Genomic DNA, 17,526 nt, shown 5'->3' with positions numbered 1-17,526 from the left:
CACAGTGGCCTAAGGTTTGCCCTTGACTGGCGCGGACTCTAACTATAGTTCTCTATCCACATACATAATATCAGAGGGAGGGGAAACTTAATGAGTCAGTCACCAGAATCATACATCCATCACCATTCACACATCTAGCAAGAATAGCCTATACTAGCTCATGGCCGAAAGGCCATGCGGCCCTTTTATAGCCGTACGCTGCCGGGACCTTCCAAATCTCTGAGATGGACCAATCAGATCAGAAGGACCTGAGCACGTGACTCCCGACCTCTAATGAGAGATTGTCTCATGAGCATGCTCAGAAGAGCGGCAGAGGGACTTAGCCTCAGGAGTAACTTGCTGCGAAGCAGTATGTGAGGCTCTGGACTCCTGCTGTGTAGCCGCAGGAATCCGACGCCTAACAATATTATACTAAAATGTTGTGCCTTTCACCAGCAGCTAACGCTATAGACGTCTCTTGCCTTCTCCAGTTACCACGACCCTAGAGAAGTGTTCTGAAAGGGATCTGCTTCCCGCACATGTTTTGTTTTATAGGTCATGTTTGGTATCGCACATATTTCATTAAATAAAGAGCTGCAATACCAGGCATGGCCCATGGACAAGGTAGGCGCTATTGACGGAGAAAAATAAAATTCGGTATGTAAATTCTCGCTTTGTATTTTGAATGTTGAAATGATGTATCGTCAAAATGTTAGCAAGACATTGATTCATTTTGTATATTATATTCATTTTTTTTTTAATTTAATTTAGAAAAACATTTCCCCGATGGAAAGAAAGAGATAACATTTCCTGATCAAACGATAAAAAATCTTTACCGTGATGGAAGAGAAGAAAGCATCTTCCCTGATGGAACAATAATAACAACTCAAACGTAAGTTAGCTTTTTTTTTTTTTTTTTTTTTTTATTTACTTGTACACAGTCTCTGTGGGTGACCACTGCTCGTGCTGTATTAGAATAATACAAATGTTTTTGTCACAAATCGAATCAAATCGTATTGTGTGTACTGATTCACAGAGCTGAATTTAGGGGTTTCTCTGTCCTGGATACATTTAGCACTGATTCCTTAGGGTATGTTTCCATGGTCAGTAAACGCTGCGTGTTGGGCACTGCATACATCCAAAGCGTCCAATCCGCAGCGTCCAGGTGTTACAATATAGTGGATGGGATTTTATGAAATCCCATCTTCACTATGCGGGCAGGGACGCCTCCGGCTTCCCTGTGTAGACAGACGTGGCTCGTCTTTCTGGACCGCAGCATGTCTATTTTATCTTGCTGAGACACTCAGTCTCCGAAAGATAAATATCACCGTCCTATGTATATGATGTGTTGATTCCGCATGGTTCAATGGACACATGTGGAAACACCGCGCGTGCAAAATCCAGCAGCGCTTTGGACGCTTTACATGTCCGCACTGGCCAAAGCGATGCCTAATACGCAATGTGGAAACGTACCCTAAATGTTAAGAGCACCTTACCCTCATGTATCGGTTATTAAAAAGGTAATAGGATCCCCTGTCACTTTCACCAATGAGAATAAGGGGATTATTGTGGATATGGACCGCGCTGCTGAATAAAAGTAGGTCCAGACGTGTTTCACAAAGGATGGTGGTTTAATCAACGCATTTCAAAGTCTAAATGACTTCTTCATCAGGAAAATACCACATACATGATCTATGTGAAACGCATTGAGGGCGTGTCCGGATGAGGAGCTGAGGGAACACTAGCTCCGTGCTCCAGCAGACCAACGCGGCTCAAAGCAGCAAGCAGCAGCGGGGAAAACCTGCGATATTACCGCGGATTCAGGCAGGGTCCGGGCACTGATGGGGCGCGTTACGAGGAGCCGGGGAGCAGCGCCAGGCAGAATACCGGTCTTTTGTTAAATCCCATAATATTAGGCCCCAATTACAGGATGCACTGATGGAATTTTAACACACCTGATGTGTCCACATCTACAGTATGGTGTGCTCAAAAGGCCTACATTCGGGGTGAACTGCTCAAAATAGCGTCCCAAAATAAAAAATAAAAAAAAAGACTACGCCAAACAGAGGAAATCAAAATATAGCCGCACTAGAAGAGACACACAAACATAGCCCCACAAACGCAATTCTCCAAAAATTACAGAAACTAAGGTATGAATTATACCAACGGCTCCAATACAAATGAGCACAATGTAAGGAAAAGTAAAGCCAAATATTACTTGCAGGGAAACAAAGCGGGCAAAGTTTTAGCCAACAAAATTAAAGCCAAAATGACCAGGACGACCAAAAAAATATATAACCTTAAGGAAATTGCTAACACCATCTCACACTACTATTCCTCCCTCTATAATTTGCAGGAAAATACCACAACCCACCCCCAACTAATAAATCAGTTCTTAGAGAGCGTAAAACTTAAAATACCGGAAGACTCATTACACATGTTGAATGAACTAATATCCCAAACAGAAATACAGCAAACAATCAGAAGAATGAAAAACAACAAGTCCCCCGGCCCTGATGGTCTATCGAGTGAATACTTCAAAATATTCCAAGATATACTAATCCCTCACATGACAATTTTCCAAAATTTTATGCAAACTGGGATAATTCCAAAAGAAATGATTCAGGCAACAATTATACCCATCCCCAAACCAGGAAAAAACCCTGATCGAACCATCAATTTTAGGCTGATTTCATTGTTGAACACAGGCCTTAAAATTTATTCCAAAATCCTAGCTAATAGGATCTCAGAAATAATCCTGGCCTTAGTGCATAAAGACCAAGTGGGATTTGTTAAGTCTAGACAGACCCTGGATGGTACGAGGAGGATGATTGATATCTCCCATGTGGCCGGAGGGAGACGGACTCCCTCTATGCTCCTCTCTTTAGATGCCGAAAAGGCGTTCGATCGGGTGCATTGGGGGTTTTTATTCGAAGTGATGTCCAGATTTGAGTTTGATGGTAATATACTCCGAGCGATCACCCCTCTATATTCTATATTCCCGTCAGCGTCAGTTCTCATTTCTGGAATGATGTCGGATACATTTGATATCACTAATGGAACGACGCAGTGGTGCCCACACTCTCCCCTAATATTGCATTAATAATTGAAAAAATTAGATCACACCCTGGGATAGCTGGTATTAAAATTGGTAATGTACAGCACAAAATCGGGTTATTCATGGACGACATTATTTTATCCCTTATCAATCCCGAAGAGTCGCTCAATAGAGTAATAGAAGTGATAGACTCCTATACCCAAGTATCATATTATAAATTGAATATCCCTAAATGCCAAATTCTGAATCTAACACCCTCTGTCCTGTATCCGGTAAATCATCTCAAAGTCCTCATACGTTGCATCGTTTGTTTATTCATATATCATTACCGGGCCTAATCTCGGCGATAATAAAATATTGTACCTGCCACCAACAGTGGAAGCGGTGCTGGGAGTGTGGAGCATTCTGATCAATAAACTGCATACTATTAAATTGGTGCTCTCTAAGGTCCCCATAAAGCCTTCGGAGCGGTGTATTCCGGACCTATAGATTCGTAACTGGAAATCCCTGGGAATCCTGTTGGTTGGGGATATGTATGAGGAAGGAATATTATTGGTCTTCTCTATGATCAGAGAGAAATATCTCCTTGCACATAGAGATCATTATAAATACCTACAAATAAGCCATTTTTTTTATAAGGAAAAAGGATAGTGTTTTCACAACCCTCTAAATTATATGCAATGCTCCTCACCCCAGCGCGGCAAGTAAGAGTGCTGTCCGTACACTACAACCAGATGTTCCCTTCTCTGGATTCATATCACCACAAATGGGAGACTGATCTACAGTGCGGGATCACCCCAGGGCAACGGCAGAATGTGTCCCTATCATTGAGAAGGACGTCTAAGTGCACCAATCACTTGGAGAACGCCAGAAAGCTGCTGTACAGGTGGTACTTCACACCATACAGATTGTCTAAGATCTACGGCAACTCCCCAGATGTGTGCTGGAGGTGCGGAGACGCCAACACAGATATGTTACCTGTCTGGTGGAAGTGCTGTAAAGTGGAGCAGCTCTGGGACGCAATCTCCCATTTAGTGTTGCAAATTAGCGGCATCCCAATAAAAATTGGGAAAGAGCAGGAGCTTCTTGCCGTTGACCTGGATTTAATCCCGTACGAGTTCATGACAGTGATTGCGCACATCTTCATAGCCATAGCTACTAGAATTAAAATTGCAGGATATTGGAAAACCCCAAATGTCCGTCACTGTCTGATATCATGCCATTGGTGAATGATAATTGTCTATCAGAGAAGATAATTGCTTCATCCACCAATAATGCAACATCATATCTCAGGAGATGGGACAGCTGGCTATCATTCAGACTTAACACTGTGGTCATAGAGATGTAATAGAGCTATGAATGGTAAATTATGGGTACAGTAATCTATTGTCATCACCCCTTTCCCTTTCCTTTTTTGTTTCCCATAATATTCAGTTATGTTAAAATACAATTATTTTCCCTTCACCCATGACAGCACACCTGAGAGAGGGATCTGCCCCACCAGGACCCTACTGAGATATAAGGGGCGGCACCTCTCCCCCGCTTCAGTTAATAGGGTTTCTCTGTGTATGTTTGACCCCATAGGAAAGGCCCAAAAAAGCAGGAAGCAAGAAGAATAATAGGGACTGTGCTATATGTAAAACAGCCCTAGCAAGAGACTGGCAGAAAGACCTCTGCGCCAGTTGTATTCAGCGAACTATGGCGGAAGAAGCGCCTAGTTTCGCGGCTAATCTGATATTGGCCCTAGATCAGAAATGGAGGGTTCAATTAAGACCATATTGAAAAAAGGGAGGAAAGGCAGGAAGAATCCCCCTAGCTCTCCCTCAGATTCCTCTTCGGCCTCTTCTCAATCAGAGCAGTCGTCCTCCTCAGACTCCTGACAGCGACACAGGGGGTAAGCCATGTTTTCCGTTGGAAGACACAGATGCTCTTCTAAAGGCCTTTAGAACAACGATGGGCCTACAGGAAGCGAAAACGACAAAAACCCTAGAAGACGTTATGGTTGGGGGGCTCCAAGAGAAAAAAAAACGGACCTTTCCAGTGAACGAAAAGATCCAGGCGCTTATTGAGAGAGCGTGGAGGAAACCTGAAAAATCAGGGGCTCTTCCCTCCACCTCTAAGAGGCGATACCCCTTTGAGCACAAAGATGCGGAAATATGGGACAAGTATCCAGGTCTTCTAAGAAATCGTCCCTGCGCCTGGAAGATTCAGGGGTTCTTAGGGACCCGCTAGACAAGAAAGCGGACTCATATCTGAGGCATGCATGGGAAGCGACAGCGGGAGGATTAAAGCCAGCAATAGCAGGCACATGCACGGCACGCTCCCTGATGGTCTGGCTGCAGCAGTTGGAAGAAAGGCTAGCATCAAGGGTTCCAAGAGAGAAGATATTGGCAGATATGTATCTCTTGCATGGGGCAGCAGCTTTTTTAGCAGACACCTCGGCAGATTCCATGAGGTTGTCAGCTAGGGCGGGCAGGATTATCAAATGCTGCCAGACGAGCACTTTGGCTTAAAGGCTGTCTAGGAGACCTGCAGTCTAAAGCTAAACTGTGCTCCCTCCCCTGTGATGGTTGGTTCTTATTCGGGAAGAACCTAGATGATATCCTGGAAAAGGCAAGCGACAGGAAAAAAGGCTTCCCTAGGTTCCCGACAGAACAGAGAAGACAGCCCTTTCGGAGGGGCGGAAGATTCAATAGGGGGCGTCCTCTGGTCGACAGAAGGAGATGGGAGGACAAAAGAAAAAAAGAGTCGAGATTTATGTTCGGTGGGGGTACCTCCACCTCAAAAAAATCACCACAATGACGCCAGTATTCCAGTAGGGGGGAGATTGGCACTCTTTTCCCAGGCCTGGGAAAAGATCTCCAATATCTGGATCCTAAGCGTCTTAAGAGAAGGCCTGAAAATCCCCTTTGTTCACCAGCCGAAAGCAGTGTTCGTGGTTACCCCTATCAGAAAAGCGGCCGAAGAACAGTTGGCCTTGGAAGCGGAGATCCTGAACCTAATAGACAGGTTCTTTACGAGGTCCCAGACGCACAGAAAGGAAAAGGCTTCTATTCACCACTTTTTTGATAAAGAAACCAGACCAATCGTTCAGGACAATTATAAACCTCAGAGGACTCAATCAGTGGATAGGGAATCAGACCTTCAAAATGGAGTCAGTGACTACGGCCATAAAGCTACTACATCAAGATTGCTTTATTGCTGTAGTCGATATGAAGGATGCATATTATCATATCCCTATCCATCCAGATTACCAAAAATACTTGAGGGTAGCGCTTTATATCCAAGGCGTACTGAGGCATTTCCAATTCAGAGCCCTTCCGTTTGGCATATCCATAGCCCTGAGAATTTTCACCAAGGTCATAGCGGAAGTAACAATCTTCCTCCGAATTCATGATACAGTCATAATACCCTACCTGGACGATTTTCTCATAGTGGGCAACTCAGAGAACCAATGTACTGTGCAGTTAAGCCAGGTGACCGACACCTTACAAAAATTAGGGTGGATAATAAACTTCAAAAAATCAAAACTACAACCTCTAAAGCAACAGACCTTCCTAGGATTTATCCTGGACTCAGAACAGCAGGCGTGTCTGCTCCCGGAGGCCAAAATAGAGAAGGTATGGAACATGGCTTTGTCTGCCCGAAACCAACCTCAGATAACATTGCGGAAAGCGATGTCTTTACTAGGCACCTTGACGTCCTGTATTCCGGCGGTCAGATGGGCTCAATTTCACACCCGTCAACTCCAGTGGGAGATACTAGCAGCACAAAGATCGCTAAAAGGGCGTTTAGAAGGAGGTCTGGAGCTTTCATTAGAGACCAGAGACTCTCAACTGGTGGCTGGACAGTACAAATTTGACAGCAGGAATAATTTGGGACAAACAGGTGACAGATGTGATTCTAACAGATGCAAGCTCCTCGGGGTGAGGGGCACACCTAAGGGGTCGTGTAGGCCAGGGGTCCTGGACACCTCAAGAAAGGAGGGCATCCTCCAATCTGAGAGAATTGTGGGCAGTGAACAAAGCCCTAACCCACTTTTTTCCCCTACTCAGGGGCCGCAATGTTCGCATCATGTCGGACAACAAAGTAACGGTGACATACATCTACCATCAAGGGGGGACAAGATCACACTCCCTAATGAAAGCAGCAGACTACATCCTGGGCAAGGCGGAGTAACACACCACTTAACAGCTTTACACATAAAAGGGGCAGAAAACATAGAGGCCGATTTCCTGAGCCGCAATACTCTGAGGCAAGGAGAATGGGTTCTAAATCGGTCTGTTTTTCAAAAAATAACGCAGCTTTGGGGGGAACCAGTAATAGACCTCTTTGCCAACAAGCACAACAGGTAAACACAAAAGTTTTGCTCTCTAAACCCGAGGGAAAATCCATGGACAGTGGACTCTTTGCACATTCAGTGGGACTTCAAGCTGGTCTATGTGTTCCCCCCAGTCGCTCTGATCCCAACAGTGGTCAAGAAGATCAGGAGCAATCAAACCAGAGTAATTCTAATATCCCCATTTTGGCCAAAAAAGGCCCTGGTTTGCTCTACTGCGGAAAATGTCCCTCTCCGATCCATGGGTTCTACCAGAAATCCCAGACCTTCTAGCTCAGGGCCCGATATTCCACGCACAAGTCAAGGGATTCCATCTGACAGCGTGGAATTTGAAAGGTCGCTTTTAATGGATAGAGGGTTCTTTCCCGGGTTGGTGACCACCCTGCTTAAAAGTAGGAAACCGGTAACGACTAATATCTACGGCAGAACATGGAATAAATTCCTACAGTTCTTAGGTAAGCCGTTAGAACAAGAACCCCCGATTCAGTGCCATCTTGGAGTTTTTACAAGCAGGATTACAGCTGGGGTTAACGGTTGTGGTGTAATGACTACTGTGTCCACTAGGGGGCGCTGTGTGGATGTCCCAAGAGAGAGGATGAGTGGCAGAATACTGAGTGGCCGTTGTGTATGTCAAAGTGGGTGGCTTTGAGATGAAGGCTTGGTTATGTGCTGATCAGCAGAGCTGATCTTTCGTGCCTATGTGTTAGGGAGAAGCCTTCAGGCAGCTGGAGATGGGCGGGTCTAGCTGCCTACAAATCCACCCAGGGGTGTGTCTGATAACACCTATAGTAAAAGGCTATGTGAGCATGTGAAGGACCTGTGATGAGGTCATAGCTATGTGACCCGGTGGGCGTGGCTACGGACCATATATGGTGGCCAGGGTAGGTCACATGTAGTGAATGCTGGGACCTGATTGGTCCAGTTTGGAAGGTCCCGTGAGAAGGATCTCCTCACTAACAGCCTGTGGAGCGGCTGTGTGTGTAATGGCGGCCAGCGTCTGAGAGTCCTTGAGGAGTGAGTGGATGTCTGCAGCCTGGAGAAATAGCCATATGGGAACCCTGACGTGGGTGAGATAACACTGGGGCTGAATAGCCTGTTTTAATGGACGCTATGCTGTAATGTGAAGCTATATAATGGACGCTAAGCGGTTGTATATTGCTGCTGTGGTTTATGATGGTGAATAAACCTCACGGACTGATATGGTTTTATGGAAAACCCGTACCGGATGTGATTTATTTGCTGCCAAGCGAGTGTCCCCCAACCATGAAGGTTACTGCATTAGGGGCACTCTATAACTGCAACTTGGCAGCGAATAGATGGATAGCCAGATTCATCAAATCCTGTCATAGGGCTAAGCCTATTCCAATACCCAGGATAGCTCCCTGGGATTTAAACCTAGTACTAGAGGCCCTTACAAAGGAACCATATGAGCCGTTACATCAGCTCCCCATAAAATTTCTGACCCTAAAAACAATCATTTTGGTGGCCCTTACATCAGCCCGTAGAATAAGGCCGCTACCTGGGCCTCACCTTCCACCTTCTTTTAGCACTATAGATTAAATCTATCCTCCTCTGCTGACCTACCGTGTTTCCCCGAATATAAGACAGTGTGTTACATTCTTTTGACCCCCAAAAGTCCCACTATGTCTTACTTTCGGGGTATGTCTTATATTAGAAAAAAAAAAATGACGATTTTTGTTTTAACCAAAAAATAACATTTATTAACAAGCTGAACAGTGTGGTGTTCACCACAAAACAGTTTTATTAAACCAAGTGCCCAAGAAAGTGCCAAGAATGTCTTGTTACAACCGTATCATGACGGTATTTCCATGTATAACATGTAAAACATTTAAAACAATGAAAAACGGTAACAATGAACAGTCTGAATAAGTTATACTGGAAGATAAAACAAGATTTATTCGATGACAACCATGTCATCATCTTCAGGAACATCATCGTAAACATCCACACTCTGAGGTTCCTGTGGATTTTCTTGGGACTCTCGGGAATCCATTTCCGCCTGAATCATTGGCCCATATCTCTCATGGGTAGCAATGGCACTGTCCTGAAATGAGCAGGCCTTGTCCAGGTAGCCAGCTCGCAGTGCATTTTCAATGCAGGTGTCACTGATCTTATCCCATGAATTCTTCACCCAGTTCACAATCTCAGGCAGTTTTGGCTTAACAAAGTTCCCACGTACGTTCCTCTCCATACGGTTTTCAATGTAGTCATTGATTTCCGCACGCAGATTGTCCTTGAAGGGCTTGTTTATGGCGATATCCAGAGTCTGGAGATAAGCCGTCATCCCTGCCGGAATCATGATCTGGTCGATATGTCGCTCATGAAGGAAGTTTTTCATGTCTTTAGCCCGGTGTGTGCTGGCTGCATCCCAGATCAGCATCCCTCTTTTGCTCCCTTGCATAACAAGCGGCAGCATTAAATCAAGCCACTTCCTTATAACCGCTTGTGTGGCCCAGGCTTTTTCCGTTTCCAGCACATAAATACCAGAAACCCGCTCTATCTTGTCCTTCTTGCCCTTTGAAATCAGCAAAGGTGTGACTTTAGTGCCATCCAGACGAATCGCCAAAATGCAGGTGACACGTGCACTTTCATAAGCGGTGGAGGGAACGTACACTGAGGAGGCACCTCGTTGATCAACGGTGGTTTGAGCTGCTTGGCCCATGAACACAGCAGTTTCATCCATGGTGATCATGTGGCAAAGATTGTATTTGGAGAAGTCAGTGTCATCCACAAACTTCTTGTAGGCAAATGCACGTTTCACAATCTCTGCATCTTCCAGCCTAAAGAGGGTCGTGGATCTTCTCAGAGACAGGTCATTGCGTTCCATGAAGTTATCCACCCAGTGCTGTGACGCCTTGAATTGTTCAGCGGTAATGTCAAACTGTGGTGCCACAGCAAGGGCATACTCCTGAATCTGAGCCCTGGTCACCACTAATGTCTTTGCTCTCCTGTCAGCAACCCACTCACACACCAGGCTTTCCAGCTCGGGATACATTGGCTGCCGACCACATCCAACCTTACGCCTTTTAGCCATTCCGCTCTCCGCTTTCTCACTCAGGTTAGTGTATTCTGCATGCCATTTTTGGAACAGTCGGTGATCCAAAATCTTCTCCTTGCAGAACTCCACTACATTTTTGCCCCAAGATTCTTCAACCATGGCTTTTTTATACTCCACAGAGTAGCTCTTCCTTTTACTCGGACCGGAACCACTCATGTCTGGGGGCAAAAATATAGCGTATAAGCATTGCTTATGGTTCTGTATCAGTCACCCATACAGTCCCATACAGTATCCCACAGCAGCCTGCCATACAGAAGGGTTGCTGCCATTACAGTACGGTATCTCACAGCCTGCCATTGTACAGTATCCCACAGCCTGCCATTGTACAGTATCCCACAGCCTGCCATTGTACAGTATCCCACAGCCTGCCATTACGGTATGGTACAGTATCCCACAGCCATTGCTTACCGGATGGCGATTCCTCTGCGGTGCGGGACAGGGCAGGGCAGGCTTCTTCTTCCTCGTGCAGGGGGACACTGGCCAATGAGCGGTGACGTCAGGGCGGCGGCCGGCGGGCTCACAGAAGCCGCTAGGCCAATCAGAGAGGCCCTGACTTCTGCCCGGGGACACAGGCACCGGTATGTTAAACCTAATGCATTATACCGGTACCGCACAAAGTCTTACTTTCGGGGCACCGCTGATCCGCTATGTCTTATAAACGGGGGATGTCTTACATTAGGCATCCCCCATTATTCCCCTAGTACGTCTTACATTCGGGTTGTCTTATATTCGGGGAAACACGGTAACCTTTGGTAGAAGGATGCTGCAAGCGGTGGTCCCTCCCGAAGGTGTTTCGAAGTCTCCAAAAGTCTCAGGTGTGCTGTCATGGGTGAAGGGAAAACCACCATGGTTACTTACCGGTAGCCGGTTTTTCCGGAACCCATGACAGTACCCGTATATTCCCCCCCCCCCTTTTCACCGTATGGGTGTGCACGTTTAGTAGGGTGCTTATGTGTGATGTGGTGTTGGATTAACATGTACTAACCGGGAAGTCCTCTCAATGCTCTGTAACCCAACTGAAGCGGGGGAGAGGTGCCGCCCCTTATGTCTCAGTAGGTTCCTGTCCTGGCGGGGCGGATCCCTCTCTCAGGTGTGCTGTCATGGGTTCCGGAAAAAATGGCTACCGGTAAGTAACCATGGTGGTATTTGGCCGAAAAATGATTGAGGTAATTTTTGCAACAATGTTCAATGATTGGAAGCTAAATGGTTGTTAAATATGACTTTATTAAAAATCAATAAAAATGTATGGTTTAAAAAAAACAAAAAAAACCAAAACACTTTGAAACGCGTTGATTAAACGACCATCCTTTGTGAAACACGTCTGGACCTACTCTTATTCAGCAGCGCAGACCATATCCACAGTAATCCCCTTATTCATCTGCAATACAGTCACTTGCTGACCTGTGGATCTGCTGCAGCTGATATTTCTACATGCTGTACTAAAAGCTTATATCAGATTGTATTCTCTACGTCTGCACTGGATAAGAACCTATTTGCGCTCTCTCCAGCAGTTTTTCGTTGACTTTCACCCATGTGTCTTTATCTATTTCAATCAGCACCTTCACTACCTACACATTGAACGCAATTATGTATTGTGGCTCAGTGACAATCCAGCATACATATGGTTCAGATAATTATGGTGAAATCACTGTATGGTAGCATCTACATAATACTACTTAGTAGCTAAAGGGTTAGTCTGGGTGGACAAAAATGTTTAAATCCACTTTCTGTCAAACTTGTAAAGTCACATCAGGTGGCATATAAGCCTTTATAAGAACATTGCTCCCCCTCCTTTCTGGGATTCACAGATCATAGTGTCGTGGCTTGCTTCTTGCTCTCCCTGACCAAGCCTGTGTGCGGTGCTCTCTCACGGTTTCTGCTTTCATGGCTTTGTCACAAAAACCGTGAAGGAACCCAGAACTAAGTATGTGTATTGTCATGGCTCATTGCTTTCTCTCCCTGCCTTTTTATAGCTCTTTTGTGACACCTCATGCCTCCTTCCCACCTTAAATGCTCCTTCACGGATTGTATGCGACATGTCAAGGAGTGTGCTCGGGGTAAACATGGAGGAAGCTATGAGTTGTCATATTATTTACCAGAATACTTTCTGAAGGCTACAACTCTCCAGGTTTTTCTGTGTGGCATTAACTAGAAATAAATGCACACAGAAAAGAAATCTGGGTACAAGAAGTATTCTAGAGTGAGCCTCTATTTGTAACCTCTTACTTTTCTTTAGATTGGTGCTCTTGTGAGGGATGATGGAGAGCACTTTTCTTGGTATGAGTAACTTTTTCATAGAATAGGAGACACAGTTCACAGCAAATATGGAGTTGTTGACCATATCAGCCAAATCGATCACACCTTTTACTTTATGCAATAACCTAACTGTAATAATCTTTCCTCCCAACTCATCTAACTAGCGCTTTGACAACATACCATTGGGCTTCCATCTCCGCCACACCACCGAAACTGCCCTAACCAAAATCACTAACAATTTACTTACAGTCAAAGCCAACAGACCATTTTCTATACTCCTCTTTCTAGAGTTGTCCTCTGCCTTCAGCACACTTGACCACTCCCACTTTCTACAAATCCCTCCTTTCCTTGCGTCAAAGACCTTTTAGATTTCCTCATACCTTTCTAAATGCACATTTAGCATTTCCCACTCCCACGCTACCTCCTCATCCTGCCCTCTCTCTGTTGGTGTCCCTCAATGCTCTGTTCTGGGACCCTTACTCAGCTAAATTCTTACATTTGGCTTAGAACAGCTCATAAAGTCCCATGGCTTCCAGTACCACCAATATGCTGATGATAACCACCTCTCTGCTGTACAAAATTCCAGAGTGTCCATTATCCATATACTCCTCCTCTTTCTTCCTAAAACTCAGTGTGGACAAAACACGTCTTTCCTCCATCTCACCGAACCCCCCTTACTTTATCAGAATTAATGACACCACGCTCTCCATAGTACTGAAAGTCCACTGCCTCGGATTCACGGTCACCTCTGCCCCATCTTTCAAACCGCACATCCAAGCTTTTGCCACTTCTAACTAAATCAAAATTTTTTTCTAGAATCTGTCCTTTCCTCAACAATGAATACTAAAAAGTGCCCTCATCTACCAACTCGACTACTACAATATCCTCCTCTGTGGCCTGCCTGCTAACACTGGGGCACCTCTCCCATCTGTCCTTTACTTTGCAACCTGACTAATCCACATCTCCCCATGCTACTTCTCTGCTTCTCCCTTGATTGACCCCCAATTCCTCAATGTATCCAATTAAAACTGCTAACACTGACCTACGAAGCTGTCCATAATCTGTATATCTCAAAACTAATCTTGTGATAGCTTCCAAAACGCACCCTTCGGTTCTCCTAAGACCTCCTTCTCTACTCCGTACTCATAAGTACCTTACCCAGTCGCCTCCAAGACGTTTCCAGAGTATCCCCCATCCTCTGGAATTTTGTGCTACAATACATCTGATCATCTTCCACACTCTGAACTTTCAGATGGAACTTAAAAACCCATTTCTCCCAGAAAGCTTACAGCCTGCAATGACCACACTGCCACCCCCCCCCCCCAACAGTCTCCTGTCCCATTATCGTGTAGAATGTAGACCCTCTCCTTGTTAGATTGTTCACCGTAATTTATATTTTGCATGCAACCCCTTATGTGCAGCACCATGGAATCAATGGTGCTCTAAAAATAACATACTGTATATTGTGGTTTATAAGATGCACCCCAAATTTTGAGGAGAAATATACATATATATTTTTTAAATAAAATGATGGTGCTCCTTATAATCCATGCGTCTTATTGCTTACCGGGGATGGTGGCTGTGGTGAAACAGGGTCCCAGGGTCGCTGCTGGTGGAGTCAGGAGAGGGCGATGCTGCGGACCCCAGACTGGGAGAAAGCGGTGTTCAGAGGTGCAGGGACTCCACCGACATTTTGTAAAAGGCAGGAGCCCCTGCACTTCCATGGTTTACTATGCATAGTAAACCATGGAAGTGCGGTGGCTCCCGGCTTTCACAAAATGTCGACGGAGCCCCCGCACTACCGAACACCCCCTCCTCATCCCAGCCTGCAGCAACGCGCCACTCTTGCCTCCAGCAGTGACCCTGTTCCACTGCGGCCGGTAAGGTATATTCACATTAGACGCACCCCCATTTCCCAAAAAAAATTTTTGGGGAAAAAATGCGTCTCATCAGAAAAATACGGTAATTGGTTACAGTGAGCTACTGCTGTTCCTTCAACCAGACCCATATAGATGTAATCTTGCTCTCAACTGAGAAGTGCATTTACTTGTATTCACTCTAGGCAAGTGGTGGGGAGGGTGTATCAATCCCTGTATGTCAGTTGTCTGGTGTCAAAGTTGCAATTTTTTTACATTAACCCCTACATTTTCCAAATAAGTTACAGGGATGTAAGCAAAGGGAACTTGGTCAACTGTAGAGTGATAACATTTATAGCAGTTTCTAACTTGCATTGTATTAAATTTAGCTAAAATCATGGTTGGTGTACATTTTTTTTGTTGGACAGCCAAAAGATGAGCCAAATCTTTTAAGAGTCATGTTCCTCATAATAAGGTGGTGTATCTTGCTCCAGTGGGGTTGTCTGTTTAAGACTGGCATAAGAAACTTTAGTGTAGATAAATACCTCTTTCGATTACTTCTTACTCACAATTGTAATATATTATCTGTATCCATCATGCTTCTTTATGTTTCTGTTATCTCTTCTGTCTCTAGAGATGGATCCAAAGTAATAGAATTTGACAACGGCCAGCGAGAATTCCACACATCTCAGTTTAAAAGGCGGGAATATCCGGATGGTACAGTGAAAACTGTGTACACTAATGGCCAACAGGAGACCAAATATTCTTCAGGAAGAGTCAGGGTTAAAGACAAAGATGGCAACGTGATCGTGGACACAAAGATGTGAAGGATGTTTAAGTAATTTGTCACTATTTATGTTTGCGCTATCCATGTATATATGTTTTGTAAAAGCAGCAGTCACACAATGTACTTATTGTATATATGAGCTCTACATCAGCCTTTTTATTTTTAATAAACATGTAAGTAAAATACATTTCTCTAATATAATAAAAACAATATGAAGCGTGACTATTAATTACACATAGGAGTAGGGATGGGGAAGGTTTGTGTTTTTTATTAATGCAAGATAAAGATGCACTCATGGATAATGGCTTACGAAGCGTAGTGTATCGAGTAAAAGGTAAAGTCTCCTAGAGTGACAAAGTTAAAGTTAAGAAAAATAATTAAAATTACACAAAAAAAAAAGTTTCATTATAGGGGTTAGGGTGACCGTTTTATAGAACAGGTTATTCCGAATGCAGCCATACAAAAAGGGTTTTCTTTATCGCCTTATTAGGGGACATAGATTACCATGGGTGTATGCTGCTGTTGCTAGGAGGCTGACACTGCAAAAAAGGAAAACTAGCTCCTCCCCGGCAGTATACACCCACTGCGAGGCATCAAGTACCCCAGTTTGTGCTTATTGTCTGTAGGAGGCGGACCTGGATCTGTTAACAGATCCGCAGCTAATCCTCTTTTTCCTTTCAGGTCTTGTGTGTTACTAATGTTTTCCCTTTGTTTTCAGAGACAGCTTCAGGGTAACAGGGTGTAAATTCTCATCCTGCTTTCCCATATTTATGCGGCTGAGCGAGCAGTGTGGTGTCACCAACATCGCAACTCTCAGGCCCGCAGGCAGGACCCTATCCCCCTGTCACCCTCACAGGTGGCTGGTCCTTGCCATTTCCCCTCCTCACAGAGGGCTGAGAGAAAGACGGTGGTCACCAGCGGTGACCTCCCCCCTTCTCGTAAGGGGTTGATGCCATCTTCTGCACTGTTTGAGGGCCACTGTGGTTATCCTCACCTCATCTCTGAAGTGGAGCCAGATAATTTTCAGGTAGGTAAGCCTTCCCTGTTCCCCTGGCCAGCGGATGCTCTTCACCACGGCAGACACCCCTCCTCGAGCCACATAGAAACCAACAGTGTCCGTCTCACAGTTTGAATTTCGCGCCCTCACTCTCGCACGTCTTCCCAGCACTGTCAGTCCCCGGGTCCCCTTAGCACAGAGCTCCCCAACCTTTCTGAGCTTCAGAGTCACATTTATCTATGAAAGAGGGTCTCGAGCCACTTCCAGCTTCTGCCCCACTCACAGTAGTGACAACCAGAGCCCCCATTACCGGTATAATTACAGTCAGAGCTTTTCCACTGAAATCACACCAAGGCAGTATGCCAAGCTTCAGGGTTTCCCATCTTACCCCACATTCAGAGCTGTTCTTCTGTGCAGGGCTAGACACAAAAGTCACATCTGGAGATCTGCTCTTAACAGCTGTTTGTTACACCTGGTGATAGTGCACCAAGCTGTCAGACAGTCGTGAGCCACACATCACGGACCTGCGAGCCACCTGTGGCTCCCGAGCTACAGGTTGGGGACCAGTGCCCACACCGCAATATAAATTTTGTGCCCTCATATGCGCGCGACTCTCCAGCTCTCAGTCCTTAAACCTCGTGGTGTCCGCGCTCATATGCGCGCATCTCCCTCGCCGGTGTACCGGCTTTTTTTCTCCCCCCTACAAGCTTCTGGCGTGTTAGCACTGTCGGCCTTTACTTTCACTTTCTTCAGGAAAGCCTCCTCCTGTCACACCCCCTGCTCTGCACGCGCTCCCTTGGTGCAGTTTTTTTTTATCCAATCAGAGGCCACATATCTACATAGTGCATGCCCCCTTTGCCGGCCAGCCTATCATAGGGATACTTTCACTTTTGAAGCACACAGTTCCCCTGTCTGACCATGCCCCCTTCGGTGAGCAGCCGATCATGCTGCTCGGCAACTAAACCAAGCCCACCGCTCGCATCACGAAGGTCCTTGCGTTTCTCCCTCTTGGATGCTACGCAGCACCTCGTGCACCGCTCATCACAGCCCTACTATTTTACCTCGGACGGACTCACAGGTCGGGGGACACGGCTAAGCGGTCTGCTGCGGATCGTTGGTAGCCTCTGTGCTACTATAGCACTCCTTCGCAGTATCACCATTTATAGCCCCTTTCT

At 45.5% G+C, this 17,526-nt stretch overlaps 1 protein-coding gene across 2 annotated transcripts in view; it reads left to right on the top strand.

Annotated features, from left to right (window-relative positions):
• CPAP (centrosome assembly and centriole elongation protein) overlaps positions 1-15,576 on the top strand; it is a 73,787-nt gene extending 58,211 nt beyond the window's left edge. For both annotated transcript variants that reach the window (XM_073583107.1, XM_073583108.1), the window contains 2 exons: positions 751-871; positions 15,202-15,576. In XM_073583107.1, the coding sequence (XP_073439208.1) occupies positions 751-871; positions 15,202-15,394 (314 nt within the window). In that variant the 3' untranslated portion in view covers positions 15,395-15,576. The remainder of the gene's footprint in view (positions 1-750; positions 872-15,201) is intronic.
• The last annotated feature ends 1,950 nt before the right edge of the window (positions 15,577-17,526 follow it).

The sequence above is a fragment of the Dendrobates tinctorius genome, unplaced genomic scaffold (assembly GCF_039654945.1).
Source record: "Dendrobates tinctorius isolate UK_male_01 unplaced genomic scaffold, ASM3965494v1 ptg000075l, whole genome shotgun sequence".
NCBI lineage: Eukaryota > Metazoa > Chordata > Amphibia > Anura > Dendrobatidae > Dendrobates > Dendrobates tinctorius.
This window is presented reverse-complemented; position numbering and strand designations above follow the sequence as displayed.